The 19,107-nt window shown below is 40.4% G+C and overlaps 1 protein-coding gene across 1 annotated transcript; it reads right to left on the bottom strand.

The window, feature by feature from the left end:
* Positions 1 to 3,741: 3,741 nt before the first annotated feature.
* VGLL1 (vestigial like family member 1) lies at positions 3,742 to 18,774 on the bottom strand (the record flags this gene model as incomplete). Its single annotated transcript, XM_081276547.1, has 4 exons — positions 3,742 to 3,785; positions 6,657 to 6,716; positions 8,525 to 8,947; positions 18,510 to 18,774. The coding sequence occupies 4 exons, from the start codon at positions 18,772 to 18,774 to the stop codon at positions 3,742 to 3,744; spliced, it is 792 nt and encodes a 263-aa protein (XP_081132673.1).
* Between the last annotated feature and the right edge of the window lie 333 nt (positions 18,775 to 19,107).

The following is a 19,107-nucleotide window of genomic DNA, read 5'->3' as shown; positions in this document are numbered from 1 at the left end:
GGTGTTAGCTTTCTGTGTGTAGCTGAGGCTAACATATTCCATGGAAAATGCTTTAGAGACAGCAAAGATGAATCTATCTCTATCTGTCCTAGACATAACCCATTTCAGCTTCAAATGGTAACTGCCATCCCTCCACTTACAATATCCTAAAATTGCCTCCAACAATGGTAACAGGAAACCAAGGAAATAACAATATCCAGGTTTTTTCCCCTCAACGACCTGAAAGTTCTGGGTGTGGTGGCATTCACCTGTAATCCCCAGCCACTTGGGAGGTTGATGCAAGTTCAAGGCCAGCCTCAGCAAGTTAGCATGACCCTGAATAAAAAAAAAATGCTGGGGATGCAGCTCAGTAGTTAAATGTCCCTGGTTCAATCCCCTGTATCAAAAATAAATAAGTAAGTAAATAAATAAATAAGAGAATAACAAAACACACAAGTGCTAACTTTCCCTTTACAAATGAGTAAGACACTACTTTAAAACCTTACCCATTGCAGGAACTGGAATGGACTAATGCATTATTACTTTATATCTTGAAAATACAAATGGTTTACAAAATTATTTTCAATTAATTATGTTAAGCTATACAAATAATTAGGGAAAGGTCAGCATTTATTATGTATCTGGAAGAAAAAAAAATAACTGTTTAGTTAGCATTTATTTGTGGAGGGGTGGTTTTATTTTCAAGATTACTCATGATATTGGTTTTTAGAATAGAAAAATATTTGAATGTAAGCTTCAGTTATATCTGCAAACAACATTTATTTGGAATTTTTAAAAATAGTCTTTACAAGAAGAGCAAATTGTCACCTGCTTTGTTGTCAGAGACAGGCATCATTAAAGCCCATTTGAAGCAATTTCAATTCTTCCAGATTGTAAATGTCAGGAACGGAAGTGGGAGGTAAGGACCAAGGCAGCTTTTGAGTCAGCCAATCAGGTCATTTATCAGTTTCTCAAAACTATAGAGAGTGATGTGAATGAGGTTTATGGATTCTATAACCATTGGACCTTGACTTTCTATGGTTGCAAGACCTTAATCAATCTGATGGGAAAAAAAATGTCCCCCGCCCCGCCACGTTCCACTCATCTAACACTTCACAAAATCATCAACTAGAGTGTAGATGAGACAACTCACTTGGGCCAGCTACCTTACTTCTGTATGTAAAAGGTGGCATATATCTTGTGGAATGGTAAGAATATTTTTTAATTGTAAGAGTAAAATTCCAAAGTGGATTAAAGAAATGCTTTTTAATAAAGTTAGCTCATGGAAATAAAGCAGGAAAGCAAAATCAGGATGAATACAGGAAGACAAAAACCTAAGTCTGAGATTAAGTAGCAGTTAATCTAAGCAAGTATTTATCTGTATATGTCAGAGGAGTGGGGGATTGCTTATCAAAAGGAGGAATTTTCTTCCTTTTACTGAAGGAAGAAAACTGACCACTGCTTTCAGCTTTATTCAAAAGAGAACTTCTAAGGATTTGTAGGTAAATGTCATCAGATCATCCAGTCTACCTAATATACTAGCTCTTCTTGAATCATTTCTTGTTTTCCCTAAACAGCACATTAAGAATTCAATTTTAAGCTGAGTACAGTGGTGCAGCCCATAATCCCAGTGCTCAGGAGGCTGAAGCAGGAAGATCTCAAAGTCAGCCTCAGCAATTTAGCCAGGCTCTAAGCAAGACCCTGTCTCAAACTAAACAATGAAAAGGGCTGGGGATGCACATCAGTGGTTAAGTGTCTCCGGGTTTAATCCCTTGTACAAAAAAATAAAGTTCAATTCTGATGATACATGTTATCTTCTAACAGATGAATCTTTATAGAATGAGCCAAGATAAACACATACATGTGTAATTATTAATCACAAGTACTAGAATTAGCTTCCACCCCCCCAATTTTCCCAATCACCACCTAAAAAAGAACGAAACTTTTGAAGGTACCTAACTTTGTGGGAAAATATACTGGCTAGGTCTTTTATCCTCTGCCTAAATGTAGGAAACATGTGCAATGCACTGGGGAAAAAAACTGTTGTTGAGATAGAAGAATTGCTGTATTACTGCCCCAAATCAACAATGCACTCAGAAAAGTTGTGGTCTTTATTTACACAGCATATGGGAGCAACAAGTATCTAAGAGGCATATTGATATTAACCCTTGATAAGTATCTTATGGTGGAGAGAAAATAGCATTGTGTTCAGACACCTGGATTTCAGTGTTGGTTCTGTTACTATGTGAATTGGGTCAGGTCATTTACATTTTATAAGCTTCAGTATCTACCTATAATAAATGAATATAATATTGTTAATCTAAAGGTTGCTGGAAATTTTGAATGAATGTGAAAAAACTTAGAAAACAGAACAGGGTAATCTGTAAAAGTATAGCTTTATTATTATTCACCCTTTTAGCTATTACCCAAGAGCAAGTGGGGCACAAATGGAGAACATTTATGGCAGGGGATTCTAGGACTGTCACAGGGCAAACATCCAGCTCATACTAGACACAAGGCTGTCTACCAGATTGGCAATTATCATTTTATCTGGAACAATCTACATGAAGGTTCTGCTGCTATGTCTTGGACCAAGTCTTGCCTTGCTCCTCCAACTTGACTACAGCAAATTCTGTTCCACTAGCAGGCTCAATGTGGGACAGGGAAATTTTCTCAATTTCCAATAAGTTAGGTTCTTGGACTTCCCAACAATTCCATTTGGAATCATTTTTTTTTTTTTTTGGAATTGAGGAACCAAATTTTCTAAGTGAAACTATTTCATTCATCAAGTCCAGATGGAGAATTCTCAGCTTCTTTCCAGACTTTGGACCAGTAGAGAGCCCACAGCCTCAGCCCATTCTTGGTAGGTCTTGCCCACCTCATTTTCATTCTGCTTTTGGTAGAGGAAGGGGTGAGGTTGGCCACAGTCTAGTGAAGACTGGAAAGCTACAGGCTGTTCTTGACACATTAATTCAGTTGGGATCATGGGACAAACCTATTGTTATGGTTTTGATTTGGTGTCCCCTGAAAGCTCACATGTGAGACAGCGCAAGAAGGTTTGGAGGAGAAATGATTGAGTTATAGCCTTAACCTTACCAATGAGTTAATCCCTGGTGGGATTAACTAAAGTGGTAGGGTGTGGCTGGAGGAGGTGGGAATTAGGTTGTGGCTTTGGTGTATATATTTATATCTGGCGAGTGGAGTCTCTCTGCTTCTTAATCTCCATGATGTAAGCTGCTTCCCACTGCCACACACTCCTCCATGATGTTCAGCCTCATCTTGGGCCCCAAGAAATGGAGCCCACCTTCTATAGACTATGACCTCTGAAACTGTGAGCCCTCAAAGAAAGTTTTCCTCCTCTATGGTTGGTCTGGTCAGATCCTTTAGTCACAGCAGCGAGAAAGCTGACTAAACCACCCATAGAATAAATATCATGTGGTCAGCTTTGGTTCAAAGGTTACTGCTGGGGAGAATCAAGATGCTGTGATCTCTAAGTGCAGTGGGTATGAACAAGCAGGTGGGCCTCTATGCCCTCCACCCTGGAACAGCTCTTTAAGATGCTGGGAAATCACTTAGCAAGTTTGGAAAACCCTCTTATAGGACATAGTTACCAAGGAAGAGAAATGCACAATCTTAGGGAGGGCAGAAATGTTCTTTAGGGGCGGAAAAAGAAAAGGACAGTGAGGTCTCTAGACCCTATGGATTCACAGTAGAAAATCATAAGCAGGTTTAGAAAGAATATTTCTCTTCTTCAAACCGCAGTTAATAATAGTACAGATCTTTTCTTCTCTCTGGAGATTGGCTTCCTGAAAAACAGGATAAGCATGATGAAAAAGAGGATACCTGTGAGGTCAGATGAGCCCAGGTTTGAGTCCTCGACTCAGCACTGCCTAGCTGTGTGACCTTAGGCCAGTTACCAAGCCTATCTGAGTCCTACTGCCCTCATGTTAAATGGAGATATTAATAACAACTTCCTAAGATTCTGGTGAGAATTGAGTCAAATGTATATGAAGCTCCCAGCTAGCACATATATTTTCAATAAATCATTATTATTTTGTTTAAGGAAGCAGTGTCTCTAAATGTGATAGAGTTGATTTAGTGTGTGGTCAAGCTGCACCTTAGCTTAGTGGGTAATATCAGGCACTTTGAAGTCAGAGAAAACTGCCACTTACTCACTGGGACAAGTTACTTAACCTCCTAAAACTTCAATTTTCCCATCTGTCAATGTGGATAAAAATAGAGCCTGTACTGTAGGTGGCAACTGGGTCTCTTTTATTCTTTCTTCCTTTTCTTTTTTGAATTTTTATTTAAACTGATTGATTGATAGATTATTTGATCAATGCTGAGGGCCTTCAGCATCAATGGGACAGGCCCTGTGCATGATAGGCATGCTCCACATGGCTTCTACCTCATAGGTACATGAGGGGGTTAAGTCCATATGGGAGGGACAGGAGAGACTCTGCCTTTCTTCTTTTACAGCATATTTGTCTGGAGCCTCACATTGGAAATCTTTTGGAACTACAAAAATTCCTACTGAAAGGTTCATACAGGTCACTTCAAACTGAAGTTAATAAAAAATACATAAAGAGTACAATACAAGCCAATGTGACTGTGTCTCATGCCAGATCTACTCCCACAGGAATAGGGGAGCACAATTCATGCAGATAATAAGCTTCCAGTGGATCTTAGCATTAGGCAAGATTGGGAGACTGATGTCATTTTTAAGAGCACTGGTTTTGCTGGGGTTTGTGGTCAGTTTGCTTGGAGCTCTAGGAAACTCTCCCTCTCCCCTCCCTATTCCTTGCAGCCTCCCTCTGCCCAGAGCAATAGTGGTAGGCTGTTGACATAACCAAATACCCTTCCCCTGCTTTCTCTCAAATCTTCTTTGCAAGGGAAGATCATCCCCATACCCCTTTCCCAAGTAATATTGCTTTTTGTTATTTTGCTTGCTTTCTGAGCTTTCTGCACTCCTCTTCCTTTATGCTAGAACAGTGTCCTAGCCACAGATGGATAGTAAACCCATGTAGAGTGAATTAGTCTCACCAGTAACTAATTTTTACTATTATGCAATATATTTAAATTGGAATTGCTTTGAGGATTGTATGACACTGTGAGAGCAAAGAGATAATATTACACCTGTCACTTGCTTCTATGTAATCTAAAGGCAAGTCTTTTCACCTCTTTGAGATTCAGTTTTCTCATCTATTAAATGGAGATATTCATTCATTCAACCATTATTTACTGAATATCGGTTTTGTGATTTACCTAGGATATACTCATATATATATATCACAAGTTTGTGGTGGAAACTAAGCAGGATGAGGTGTGTGGTATCTGGCTCACAGTCAATACCCAAAAAATGTTGTTCTTTGGGGCCTATGAACAATGGAATGCATCATTACATTATCAGCAATTTCACAACTTCTAATAAAATAATATAGGAAATATTAACAAGTACTTAGGAGATATCACAATCCTGACTTTCATAAATTAGATATCATTCCCTTGGGCCTGGACTCAGCTATGAGCCTTCCATCTAGCCCTTAATGTATCTCCTCATCTGGGCACGGCCAGTTAACCACTGAGGTTGATAGGTTGATTTGTTTTATATAACAGCCTGAAACACATGAAGTTTTACTATTTGGGTGGGGATTTTCTTGCTATTTCCTTTTTAAATATTCTTTTATTGTTTCTAGCATTCATTCACTCATTCATTCATTCAGCAAATACATATGGACTTCTGTGTCAAGCATTCCTGCAGGTATTGGGGATATGACAGTTCACCCCTCAAAGTCTCAGTCCTCGTTAAACTGACATTGAAGTGGAGTATTATATATCACCCTCAACCCCTCTTCACACTGAACTGTAAAATGCCTGAAACCAGGGCTTTGGTGGTGCTTCTTCCTGTTGGTCCTCTCTGAAACACATAGCATAGAACATAATTTGGGATACCAGGATGCCTTCCAAAAAGCCTACACATTTTGATGGCTTACTATGTGCCAGACCTTATTCTAAGCATTTTCATAGACTATCCCATTTAATGCTCATAGAAACTTCATGAGGTAAGCAATAATTTGATGCCTATTTTCCAAATATGACAACTGAGGCATAGGGAGCTTAATAAATGTGACTGAGTTCCTGAGGCTAAAGTAATGAAGCTGGAATTTGAACCCTAAACCTAGATTATGCAGATCCTCTCCTCATTCCACCCAGATTGTCCTCATTTTGAAGTTCCTATGGATTTCATTTTCAAATTGAGTGTGGAACCCAGAGTCTTTGTCTTGGGCTTGAGTCACATTTTCCTGATCACAGAGTCCTGGGGTGCCCCTATGTGCTAAGCTGAAAGCCAAACATCTGGGACAAAGCAAGCTAATCCTCATGGATTTGTTCATTATTGTGAGTCACCTTGGTTACCTCAGGTAAGTTGGGCTCAGAAAAAAGGACTCAATAAAATCGCTTCTCTAGCAAAATGAGAAAATATACAAGAAATTTGACAAGATCTGAAGTACTTGGGTTCGTTGAAACTACAATGAAACGAATTCTATCCATCAAAATCCCAAATAATAGAAATAAGACTCCTGTCAGCTGCTAGAGGCCCTAATGTTGATAATATAATCTCCACAAATTTGTTCTCAGGATACAGAACCCAGCTATCAAAGGCTGAACTGGATACCTACTTTCATTTGCAAGGTTGGGACTGGCAGGTCCATGACTCGGGGAGACATATATTTTCTTACCTGAAAAAAGAAAAATCATGATTAACAATGAAATCTCCAGGGCTGGGTTAAAAACTGCCCAGCAGCTACCCAGGGGTACCAGATTGTTTCTCAGTGTATGGACATCTGGCCTATTTTCTCCTAATAGATACTAAAAATCAAAGGAGCTTGTTTTCTTAAGGCCCCTTAGAACTTGTTCCCATCTTACAGACAGTGTTCCTAATTAAAGGTCACTTTCTCAACAGTTCCTGGTCAGTCACCAATGAATATGACTGATTGTCAACATTAGTAGGAATGTGTGAAGATCCCATAACAGTTGAGACATTGATGATAAACCTTTGTTCATGAATTTTTGTCTAGAGGTTTCAGGAATAGGATAATGCCTGTATTATCAGTTTGTTTGCCAGGATGTGCCTGGCTTATAGTATAGGCTCACTAAATATTTGCTGAATTGGATCTGAAGTGTACATAGTTATTATGTTTGAAAGATGATGATTTGAGCCATGTGTGTTCTAACCAACTGTTGAATAAGGGCTCTGCTATGTATATGCACAGGCATATATACAAACACAGTTGGTCTGAATTTCCCTCTGAATCCAGGAGGAAAATATTTTGCAAAAGAGTATAGGGTGGGAATTTTCACTGGTATCCCAAGCATGACATTTTTATGATTTACTCTCTGTATGCATTGCTAATCAAACTTTAGAAATGACACAATGGTATTTTAACAGGACATTTGTTGTGAAATATTAGGATGGAACACAGTCCTGAACTTAGGCAGGCCATGCTAAACAGGCCCTTTGTGTACTATATCTTTAGTTCACAGTAAAAACTGCTTCCAGTAATTTCTCTCAGGCATAGAACCATAGATATGTACAGACCAGAGAACTGCAAAAGAAAATTACTCCAGAGAACAGAATGCAGACTTGGTCACGTGAATGTATTTTTTATATATATATATATATATATATATATATATATATATATATATATATATATAAATACTCTGTTACAAGTATTTCACATGAAAGGCAAATCTTTCAGCAGAGTAGATTACATTTTTACTGAAAGCATGGTTTATGACAGTTCTTCCTTGTCCTTCTACAAAGCAGGAAGTCCTGTTTCTTATGGGTATTTCACATCTAGTAGACCCCAATTAAATATTTGTTGGGTGAGCGAGTGAATGATAAACTCAGTGTTTCTTAAGGGAGTTTTCAGTTCAGGGGAGAGGTGGCTGTCAGGGGGTAATGACCCAAGGGAAACTGAGCAAGAGCAGCCAGTGTAAAGGAGGAAGTCACAGACAGCCATCTCCAGACAGCAATGGGGCTGCCTCTCCAGTTGCTTTGAATTTTAATGTGTGGAGCAGATGGTTGGTATAGATTGCCCTTGTTTTTGCCCAGGAGCCTGGCATCATTGTTAGTTGTCAGACTGTTTGGAGCATAACGTTTGAGCCTGTAGGTACGTCACAGAGCTCTGTTTTGCAAACAGATTATTTAATGGCTCCCAATGAGGTAGATGTGGGACCCTCCAATTTTAGGCAGCAGTCCATCATTTTTCTAGGGTAAGGCCAAGTCAACAGACTGGGGTGAGTATTGAGGACCAAACCCATCTGGCTGGCAATCTATGTAACCCTTTAACCATTAAACTGTGAGTGTTAATGAAGCCTAGTGAAAATATATAGAACATTTACACAAAACATTCCACCCCCTCAGCAGAAGCCCTATGTCCAGACTGGCAGCAATTAGTCTTAGCACTCATCTAATGCCAACTCACTCCTGACCACAACCCCTCAGAGGAAATCCACCAATTATCTCTAAGCATTTCCTTACAGTGGACTGATCTGGGAGGTAGGTTGAAAAGCAATCCTGTGCTTCCGGCTATCTGGACAGGGTTGCTGCGATCCTCCCTCGTGGCAAATTTCTGAGGACAGTTTAGACATCTGTCTTGCTGGAGGAGACCTAGGAGAGGCTCACATTTCCCATCAGGCCGGGGCTCTGGAACCAGGTGCCCATCCGGAAAGACATGAGAGTAGCCAGGCTCCAGGGACCTGGGGCTGGCTAGGGAGGGGAAATGCCACAGATCCCGAGGCTGAACAGGGTGGGTCTCAGGCAGAGACAGTGGATACTGATTCACAGCCAAGGGACCAGACATATTCAAGCTGCTGTTGTTGGCACTATTTGCACGTGGCATTTCCAGCTGTGACTTTGTCCAAGGAGAAGAGAAACGCCACTGATTTGGAGGCATGTCGCTATCTGGAAGAAAAGATTTAGGAGACATGTCAGGTGTTTACTTATAATTTTTGAAATGGAAGTAGCTTTTTTCAGGTTAATTCATACTATATTTGTTAACTTGAAGAAAATAAAGAAAAAGTAAAATACACACACATTAATCATAGTATTCATAAACAGCCATTGTTCTCCTTTAGTTGTACTTCTTTCTAGGATTTGTTTCTATTCATATATGCATTTTCTTCACAACATGTATCATTATTAAAGCTGATTTTGCTTCATCAATATATACAAATATTCTCCCACAGCAATGAACTGAGCCAAACACCAACTTTTAAAATGGGTATACACTATTCCTATAGGAGAAAATAATGGATTAACAGATGTCATATTTGCGGGGAATTCAGTTACTTCTGTTTTTTAAGTTATAGTAACAACATGGCAGTGAGCAACTCTGTACATACATCTTTGTCCCTTTGTCAAATTAGCCCCTTAATAAAACTTTTCTAGAAGCAAAAGTGGTTAATTTGTGTTTGGTTGCTGATATTGTTTACCTCTATTTCATAGCTACTGTTCTAAATACACCTAATAGGAGGACTCCATAGAACATTAAAAAGGGCTTAACACTTGCTTGTTGTTATTCAACAGGCAACAGTTGGTCATTAATACAACTCAAGGTTTGTTTGTTTGTTTGTTTGTTTGTTTTCAGAGAAATCTGAGGTACAGAGATGTTAAGAGACTGAAACAAGAGGGCAAAAAGCAGATTAGCCCAGTAGGGAACTGAACTGTAGAAATGAGTGATGGGTAAAAAAAAGTAGTTGCTTGGACCTCATCTTTAAAAGCAGAATTATTAGGGCAAGTCAGTTTCTTCTTGCTCACTCTGTGTGGACACACTAGAAGGGAACAAAGTCTCCTTTAGTTCCATAGACACTATGTTAATTGTGCCTATTATAACTAATAGCTAAATCTGCTATCTCCAAGATAGCTTCCAACATGGATACATGTTTTCTCCATACTCAATACCCACTCAGACAAGAGGGGAGGAGGGAAATAACTCTGCCAGATGGTGTTAAAATCCTGAAGCCTCTCATCTATCCAAGATATTGGAGGAGGGGGACATGAGTAAGGGGACAAAGGAAGATTGGCTGACAGGAGATCCTGAGACACTGGGCCCTTTTCTCTCCATGGGCACCTCTCCCAGCTCTCCTTAATGTTCAGTTTGGCTGGATTTTGTACAAGATAAAAACATTTGAGAGGCCAGTACAGTTTTACAGGAGTGGCCCCACCCATTACCTTGGCTTTCTATGTAACATAGATATTTTAAAAAAGAAGCTTAAACCCACATGGCAGACACTCTGCTCAATATCTCATACCATTTACAATGAGCAATTGGCAATGGTGGGATTCTTCTAATGAAACCAAGGGCAAGGAAATACATTAGGGTGTGTTCCCAGGGATAAATGTTATTTTTGAAAACTGATATCTCCAGGCCAGTAGCAATTCAGGGCACTGTGTGGTACAAACAGAGTGATTAAGTTGATTTCATATAATCACTGTCCATGTTTCATATTGGATGAAGGTACTGCATGTCCTAAGCACAAATTAGAAACAAAGCATAGCCTCTGAAAACGGACAGTTTCCATCTGGACTGTCCTCAGAGATCTCATACATATGACTTAGGTGCTTGCTAAATACTTGAAATATAAAAAGCAGGACCCAAGGTGCTTTGAATATTTTTCTTAACTGCTTACCTACCAGAATTCTCTAATAGAAATGTTAAAGGGAGTAGGTAGTGTGCCATTGTTTAAGTCCTATGTGGTCACCTGGTGCTCTAGAGTACAGTCTGAATGGGAGCTTGGAAGGATGCTCACAGCAACCCAATAGCTATAGGTGGCTTGGAAAAACTCACTCTTCCAGACTAGGCTTGGTTGTTGGTGGCCCATGGTGTGGAGACACTACATTTGGGTTGGCCATGCTTTCTCAGATTTCTTGAGCCAACTACTCTGGCAATCATGCCCATCTTCACTGTGGATAGAGGAGGATATCTCAAACCATATTCTTAACTTACTCAAGGTTACTGCTTACTAGAAGTGGCTCTGGTGACATTTCCACTCAACTGTCCCCTCTTAGCTACCTCTAGAGGGGTGTGTGTGTGTGTGTGTGTGTGTGTGTGTAGGCAGAGGAAGAAAGAGAAAGAGAATGAACACACCTCAGGGATGATATTGAAGCCTTTTCAAACCACGAACTACATTAACAGATAAAGAGCATGTGAGGAACATTTTGATTCAAAGAATCTTGGGGTAGGTTGGGATTTTTCTTTCAGTAAGAATCCAGATGGCTTTCACTCCATATACTCTGACCTTGGACATCAGACCATACCTTTTGCTCCATCCATGCTTCTAGTGTGTAAGTGTGTGCTCTTAACCATTTAAATTTTTTTAAATATTTAATTTTTAGTTGTAGTTGGATGCAATACCTTTATTTATTTATTTTTATGTGGTGCTGAGGATCGAACCCAGGGCCTCGCATATGCTAGGCAAGTGCTCTACCACTGATTCACAACACCAGCCCTGCTCTTAACCAATTTGCATGCTGCTCTGCTCAATATGGAAAGGTTCAGCTTGAAGGGATGTGTGTATGTGTGTGTGCATGTGTTTGGGTATATGCATACAATTTTGCAACTATGTATTTGTGTGTAATTTTGTGTGAACATGTATGTGACTGCATATATGTGCATGCATTCATTGAAATGGCATTTAGTCATGTCTTACCACATGTCAAGAACCTGCACAAATTCTGGGGACAAGACAGTGAACAAAAGAGAAATGATCTCATCTCTCTTAACGTTTACTGGGCCAATTTTCTCTCTAGAAATCCAGAGAGAATTTTTCTGAGAGGGTAGTATTTAATTTTTGTATGAATAGAAATTCGTTTGGAATAGGGAGTCATAGCCATCACATGGGAGCCAGGGCCGCCATGATGGGATAGAGTGGAAGATAGTCTTCTGGCATAAAGGCAAATGCTTACATGCTTCTAGAAATTTCAAGATTTTCCAGAAATATATATGGGTAATTCCTGAGGCCCTTGGTCCTAAAACCAGGCCTATGCACAGAGCACTAATCTCCATTTCTTGTTCTGCCTCCTTGGAAGAAACTGGTAGGCCATTTCCCTACCTCCCAAGCACACTCAGAGACATCATTAATTCTTACTCATATATACTCACACTGGATTTCTAGAACAAAGTTTGTTATCCTGTTACTTTCTGTGACTGCATCCTCTTTACTTCCTTCATAGTGGTAATCCTATAATTTCTTCAGTTACTCATTTATTTGATATTGGCCCTCTCCTCTACTCAGTAAACGTTAAGAGAGATGAGATCATTTCTCTTTTGTTCACCATCTTGTCCCCAAAATTTGCACAGTTCTTGACATATGGTAGGACTTGACTAAATGCCATTTCAACGAATGCATACACATACATGCAGTCACATACACGCTCACACAAAATTGAACACAAATACACATAGTTGCCAAAATGTATGCATACACACAAATAAATACATGCACTCACACATGTGCATGTGTGTCTATTTGGGGATCTGGTTCACTCTTTTATAACAACTTACTTTCATAAGAACTAACTTCGGGTCCCATGAGAACTACCTTCCCTTCTGAGGACAGTTCCCCCAATGACTGGAATCCATATCTCAAAGATTCCTCTAATTCTCATATAGCCACATTGAGGACCAAGCTACCAACATGTTATGGTTTAAATTTGGAATGTCCCCCAAAAGACTCATATGTTGAAGGCATGGTCCACAGTGTAGTAATGTTCAGGAGTGGGGCTTCTGGGAAGTGATTGGATCATAAGGACATTGATATCAGTGGTGAATTAATCTGTTGATATCTGAATGCACTACTGGGAGGTGGTGGAAACTGTAAGTAGGTGAGGCATGGTTGAAAGATTCAGGCCACTGGGGGTGTGCCCTAGGGCGACTATATCTTGTCTCTTGCCCCTTCCTCTCTGTCTCTGCTTCCTGGATGTCATGAACTGAGAAGATTTTCTCCACCACACCTTTCTGACATGATGTTCTGTCTTATTTTCATCCCAGAGCAATGGAGCCAGCTGACAACGTACTGAAACTGTGAGTCAATATACAGTTTTCCTCTTCTAAGTTGTTTATGACCAATATTTTGGTCACAGTGATAAAAACTAACATACAACAAATAAAATGTTGGGGGACACACTTAAAGCATATCCAAACCATAGCACCCAGTCATTCCACTCACCAAAATTTATTTTAAAGATGTAATTAATGTAATGTAATGCAAACATTTAGCTACAAGGATATTCAAAGTGATATTTATAATATAATGAAACTAAACATAACCTAAGTGTCCAAATATTTTAGTAAGTTTGATACATCTATGAAATGGAACTCTATTAAAATTTCATTGTCAAACAGACTTATTGTCAAATAAAAAAGCAGCTTATGCAAAGTGATGCTATGTAAAAATTAGCAGGTGTGATTAGATGTTCATGTGGTTGTTTTCTTTCCTGAATATGTATCTGTGTTCTCTAAATTTTCAGATATGAACACATATTTATTTTTATAATTAGAAAAAGGTCATTTTAAAAATATTTTTATTTTATTTATTTTTTATGTGGTGCTGAGGATTGAACCCAGGGCCTCACACATGCTAGTCGAGCACTCAACCACTGAGCCACAACCCCAGCCCCAGAAAAAAAGCTCATTTTTGAGACAGAATCTTACATGACATGTTGGAAACTTGGTCCCCAGTGGGGCATTGTGAGAGGTAGCAGAATCTTTAAAGAGGTAGACTCTAGTGAGAAGTCATTGAGAGCAATGCCCTGAAAAGGATTAAGGTAGATTATGTCAGTTTGCTCTGTTGCCCAGGCTGCCCTTGAACTCCTGGTCTTAAGTGATAATCCTGTCTCAGCCTCTCAAGTAGTTGGGACTAGAGGTACATACCACTGCACACAGCTAAGCTATTTTTTAAGCAAAAATTTGAGAAACCACTTGATCAGTGAATCTCCTAAAAGTGAGTTGACAGTTGTAAAGACCAATCCATAGTTGCCTGATTTCCCTTCCATTCATCCTTTCTTCTTTCCCACTTCTCTTTGTGCTGTGTGTGTGTGTCTGTGTGTGTGTGTAAGACCAGTCCTGATTTATGATGAAGGTTAAACCAGACACACATGCGTGCACACGCACACACACACACACACACACACACACACACACATTTTGTCCCACAAATGTCCAAACTTTGGCTTGTCCAGTCGGTACACATTGGCGCTCCCCTCTCTGCCAGCATAGCTGGTAGCAATAATCCCTCATTCATTCACCCCAGGATCAAAGCAGGTAGTCCTTGAACTACCTGAAGTTAAAATAACACCACAAGCAGAGGGACAGCTTAGAGAAGAAAGTCCTGCTTTGGGATAACAGAAAACCCTGCTCAGTCCCAATCCCTCCTTCCTAGTCACTTCCCTGGGGTAGCTAGTGCAGATTCCTTGAAGGTAGAGGTCAAATACAAAACATGTGCCTGTATCTTGAAAGTTGAGTGGCTAAGAGCTCAGAATATGGAATCAAGACCATCTGATGACAAACACTATAGTCACCCCTTACTAGCTGTGGTATCTTGGACAAGTCACTTGACTCTGAGCTTCAGTTATCTCACCAGAAATATAAGCACAGAAGGAATAACCAATAGGGTTGGTGTGAAAATTCAATGAGATAACCTATGTCACAGCCCCTAGCAAAGGGCCAGGCACCCAGGAAGTACACACTAAGTGTTAATTGTTGCAAACATCTTCATGGGTATTAACCCTCTCTCTGTGGTGTTGTCAGGGTCTACAAAAGCAGGAGAGTAAAGTCAAGAAACTGGCTCTGGAGTCAAACAGACCTGGCTTTCAATCTCTATCATTCACTGGCAAGGTGACCCATCTCTGAGTACTCACCATTGCTGGGTTACAGTTTACTCCTCTGTAAAATGAGGACAAAGTGGTTTTGTGAAATACAAGCAACGTGCAGGAAAATTCACAAATATAAGTTTTCAGCTGGAGGAACTTTCACAAACTGGATAATGAGTACCCAGACAGAAGAACAGAATGTGATTAACACTTCAGAAGGCCCCCTCAGGCACTCTCTCCATCGCTAACCCTGACAAACATCTTCTAACAAGACCAAATCCTGTCTTCTAAGATCATGGATTTGGTTTGCTTATCTTTGATAAGCATAGTGGGTTTTAAGGACTGAATTAAGTGTAATAATTTTAATGTGGTGTCTGGCACCTAGTGGAGGCACAAAGTTGCAATATTCACAGGCACCATAAACAGCCAGCATGACTATATCTTGTCTAGATATTCACACTAAAAGAGAAATGTAGTGTTTCTTCCTACCCTGCTAATCATGGCAGATGGAAGGCAGGGAAGATCCACTGGGACCCTTTGAGACTGGTTAAAGAAGATTGCTAGGTGGTCAGGTATATAGCTTCTCTTCTCTCAACAGTTCTTGAGCATGTTACCAGGCCTGCTCAAGACTGGGGCTGGGGGTGGTTCAGGAGGAATATGGGTTGAGAAGTGCACCAAGACTGTGTCCCCCAAGAACTTGCAGTTATTGAAGCTTCCCCAATTACTGACTGAAAATTCCCAGTGTCCATCAAAATGGAAGATAATCCAAAGATACCTTCAACTTATATTTTCTTTTCTGAAGTGCAGTCCATATAAATTATACATAAGTAAATTTAAAAATAACTTTGATTTTGGAAGGGAAGCCAGGAAATTCAATGGCTTTTCCTAGCCACACAGGTCTCTTGTGTTTGGGCTTTGCATATTTGACTTGACAGAGTGCCCTTAGAATGTGGGCAAGTCTTTGACGGGAGCCCATGAATGGGGGTCTGTTCTCCGCAATCTGGTTTAGCTGGGGCTGACCTGCAGGGGTTAAGAGGATGCTAACTAGCAGTCAGTAATGAAAGGCCACTTTATAGGTTTCCCACCATTTTCAAAGCTGTATGTGTGTCATTTAACACGTCCAATAAGAACCTCAGCAGGACTGGACTTCTTTCACGGAGCCCTCCCCTGAGGCAGCAGAGTTCGTGAGAAACTTGACTCTTAGCTATGATAAGAGGGGCCTTGAGGGAGACAGTCTTTCCTTCAGTTGCTCAATCACCAGAAAAATATTTGCCTAGCCCACACCACCCTCCATGAGGGAGGCAACATCTTCAGAGTCAGGGGATTTGTGAGATTCTCACAGGGAAAATGCAACAAGAAGATAAGGGAAGAAAACCACCTATCTGTTTGGCTTGTGAAGGCTGGCTTGGCCTAGAAACAGGGCCAAGCCCAAGCTCCCAGGCAGAAGCTTCACAGAATTCAATCAAAGTAAAGTCAGAAGGCATAGAAAACATGAAAGCAGCCACACAGCAGGATTCCAAAAATCTTGGAGGCTATAGGAGAGGCCTGCATTCAAAAAACATGTCAGCCTTTGGCATTATCCACACAAAAGTAATTAATACCTACATAGCATTCACTACTTGCTACCTGACACGCTTTATCTCATTGACTCCCTCAAAGCACTCTCCTATAGTTAAATATTTGATTTTAGCAGTAAGGAAACTGAGGCATAAGCAGATAAAGTAAGATGCCCAGAAATCATACTGTTAAGAAGTAGTGGAACTGTGTTGGCATCATACTACATAGATCTAAAGCTGTGTACCACACCATATCTCCTCTCTATGGTGATCCCTATGGTTTGAATATGACTTGTCCCCTCAGAAATTCATTTTAGGATTTAATGTCCTCTGTGACATATTTTGAGGGTGGGCACTTAATCTAACTATCATGCTTAGAGGTGAAACCTTTGGGAGATTATTGGGGACTAGATAAATTTATCCGGGTTGGGGCCCATGATTAAATTATTGGTGGCTTTATGAGAAGAGGGAGAGAGACCAGAGAACACACATATGCTTTCTTAGTCTCTTGTCATGTGATGTCTGCACTGTCTTGGGATTCTGGCAGCAAGACAGTCATCACCAGATGTGAGCCCTCAAACTTTGACCACAACAATCTCCTTCCTTCATAATTTACCCAGTCTGTGGCATTGTGTTACTAGCAACAGAAAATGGACTACATACCCCATCTTTAGGATCAATACCCTATGATTCAAATCATAATTTCATTCATTCCAGCAATATTTATTAAGTGCCTCCCATAAGTCAGGTGTTGAGTTATGTACTTAAAAAGCAGTAATTTTAACAGACTAAATCCTGCTGCCATAGAATTCAGACTAAAGGGTGTGTAAAGGAGTCCAGAAGAATATACCTAATGTGCTTGGTGGTGACAAATGCTGAGAAGAAAAACAAAACAGGGTAAAATGACAGAGTAGGGGTTTCTCATTTTTACCACATCACCCAAACAATTCATGCCTTTCCACATGTGTACTTAACCCACAAGATTCTCTGAGAAAGTCAATTCATTTGACTGGAAAAATCATTCCTAGGAAAGAAGTAAATTCTGCTATGGAGAGTACATCAGATACACACCAGTGCTCTGTCCAGACCAAACAGCAGAACCGGACTGTTAGTACCTGGAAACAGGTGAGCTCTTTGCCCACAGGCAGAGGCCCCATGTGTCCACTTTGTACAAAGTGTCCCACTTGGATGCCCACAGGTCCTCCAATGGAAGCAAAACATTTAACTTGTGGGCTAGGTAACTGAAATAAAAAGCTCTTAAAATCAACCAGACTTGGGTCCATTTGCACTTTTCAAAAAAGGTAAATGGGAGCCATATTGATTCTCATCTGGCAAGCAAGGGTGCCTCTATTAAGCATAAGAGGCACAGTGACTAGGGCCTGTGAATACTTGTAGCAGTCCACAGAAGTGATGTAACTTATTTCAAAATCAGAAGAAAAAGATGAATGTGATAATGATACCGATTAAAAAGGAATTCAGCTTGGTTTATCCTCATCTCATAACAAACAGCACAGTTATAAAATGTAACTTTTAATACTTTTATGGATCAAGGGCTCCATGAAGGCAAAAGTATCTGGGGTCCATGAGAGACATATTGTGGCCCCTGCCAGCTTAAAATCATACTTTCCCCCAAATCTGCATGCTTTGATATGCACATTGTGACATAGCTCTGTTGAGCAATATGCATCCCTAACCCGGAGAAGGGTGGGAGAAGGATGTGGCAAGACCCTTCATTAGTCTCCCTCTGGCCCCTATCCTTGCTCACCAGATTATCCACTATTGGTTGAAAGGAGGCTGAGAGCATCAACCCAGGACATGTTTATCTTATCATGGATGCTTTGGTGTTCTAGCCCTCTGGCCAACAGCAATATTACTGATTGATGGTAACAGTGAGTAGTCATGAAGCTCTTATTATATGCTGAGCAGGGAACCTAGCACTGAATGCAGTTGAAGAGATAATGAAATAAGTGAACTAATTTGATTAGACAATGTCCATTTTTGCATTAAACTTCTAAGAAAAGGTATGACTTCTCACTAGGCAGTGTGACTTGCTTTTAGCAAACATACACATGCAGAATGCATTAAAAACTGGGGCTTACAGTGAAAGCTTGGACAGGAAATTGCAGCCTCCTCCCTCCTGAGATGCTCACCATTCCTCAGGATCACATCTTCACTCTGGCTTGAGGAGTTCAATCCTTGAGGCCTCTTGATATTGCTCAGAGCTCTTGAGAAGTGCTCATCCACGACACTGTTGATGTCTCCTTGGAAATAAGTGAAAATGACACACTGGGAATTCCATTCCGTCTTTATGGGCTTCTGACGATCTTTGGGCTGCTGGATGTCGGTCTTGCTCATTTCTGCCATTGTCAATAACACAGGTGATGGCTGCAAACCAAATACAAAAAGTCACTGGTACTATTTCATCAAGGGGTTTGGCTGTTGTTTAGTTGAGCACCATCCCTAAGGGCAAGCAATTTATTCCTACCAAGTACAGGCTCTCACTAGAGCCCTGGGGAGTCACTGAGTTCCTGAAGGTCAACAACAATGCTGTGTTGGACTGTGAGCAGCTGAGGAGCTCAATGTGATCAGCGTTCAGGAAACAACCTAAAGCTCTACCAACAGCTAGAGGTGGCCTTCTCTTACAAATGAGAATTGTGAAACAACAGGACTAGAAAAGCAACAGGAGATGTGTCTGGA

This window comes from Spermophilus citellus (genome assembly GCF_964194105.1).
Source record: "Spermophilus citellus genome assembly, chromosome: X".
NCBI classification, from domain to species: Eukaryota; Metazoa; Chordata; class Mammalia; order Rodentia; family Sciuridae; genus Spermophilus; species Spermophilus citellus.
Note: the sequence above shows the minus strand (reverse complement) of the source record. Positions and strands in the feature narration are given on the sequence as shown.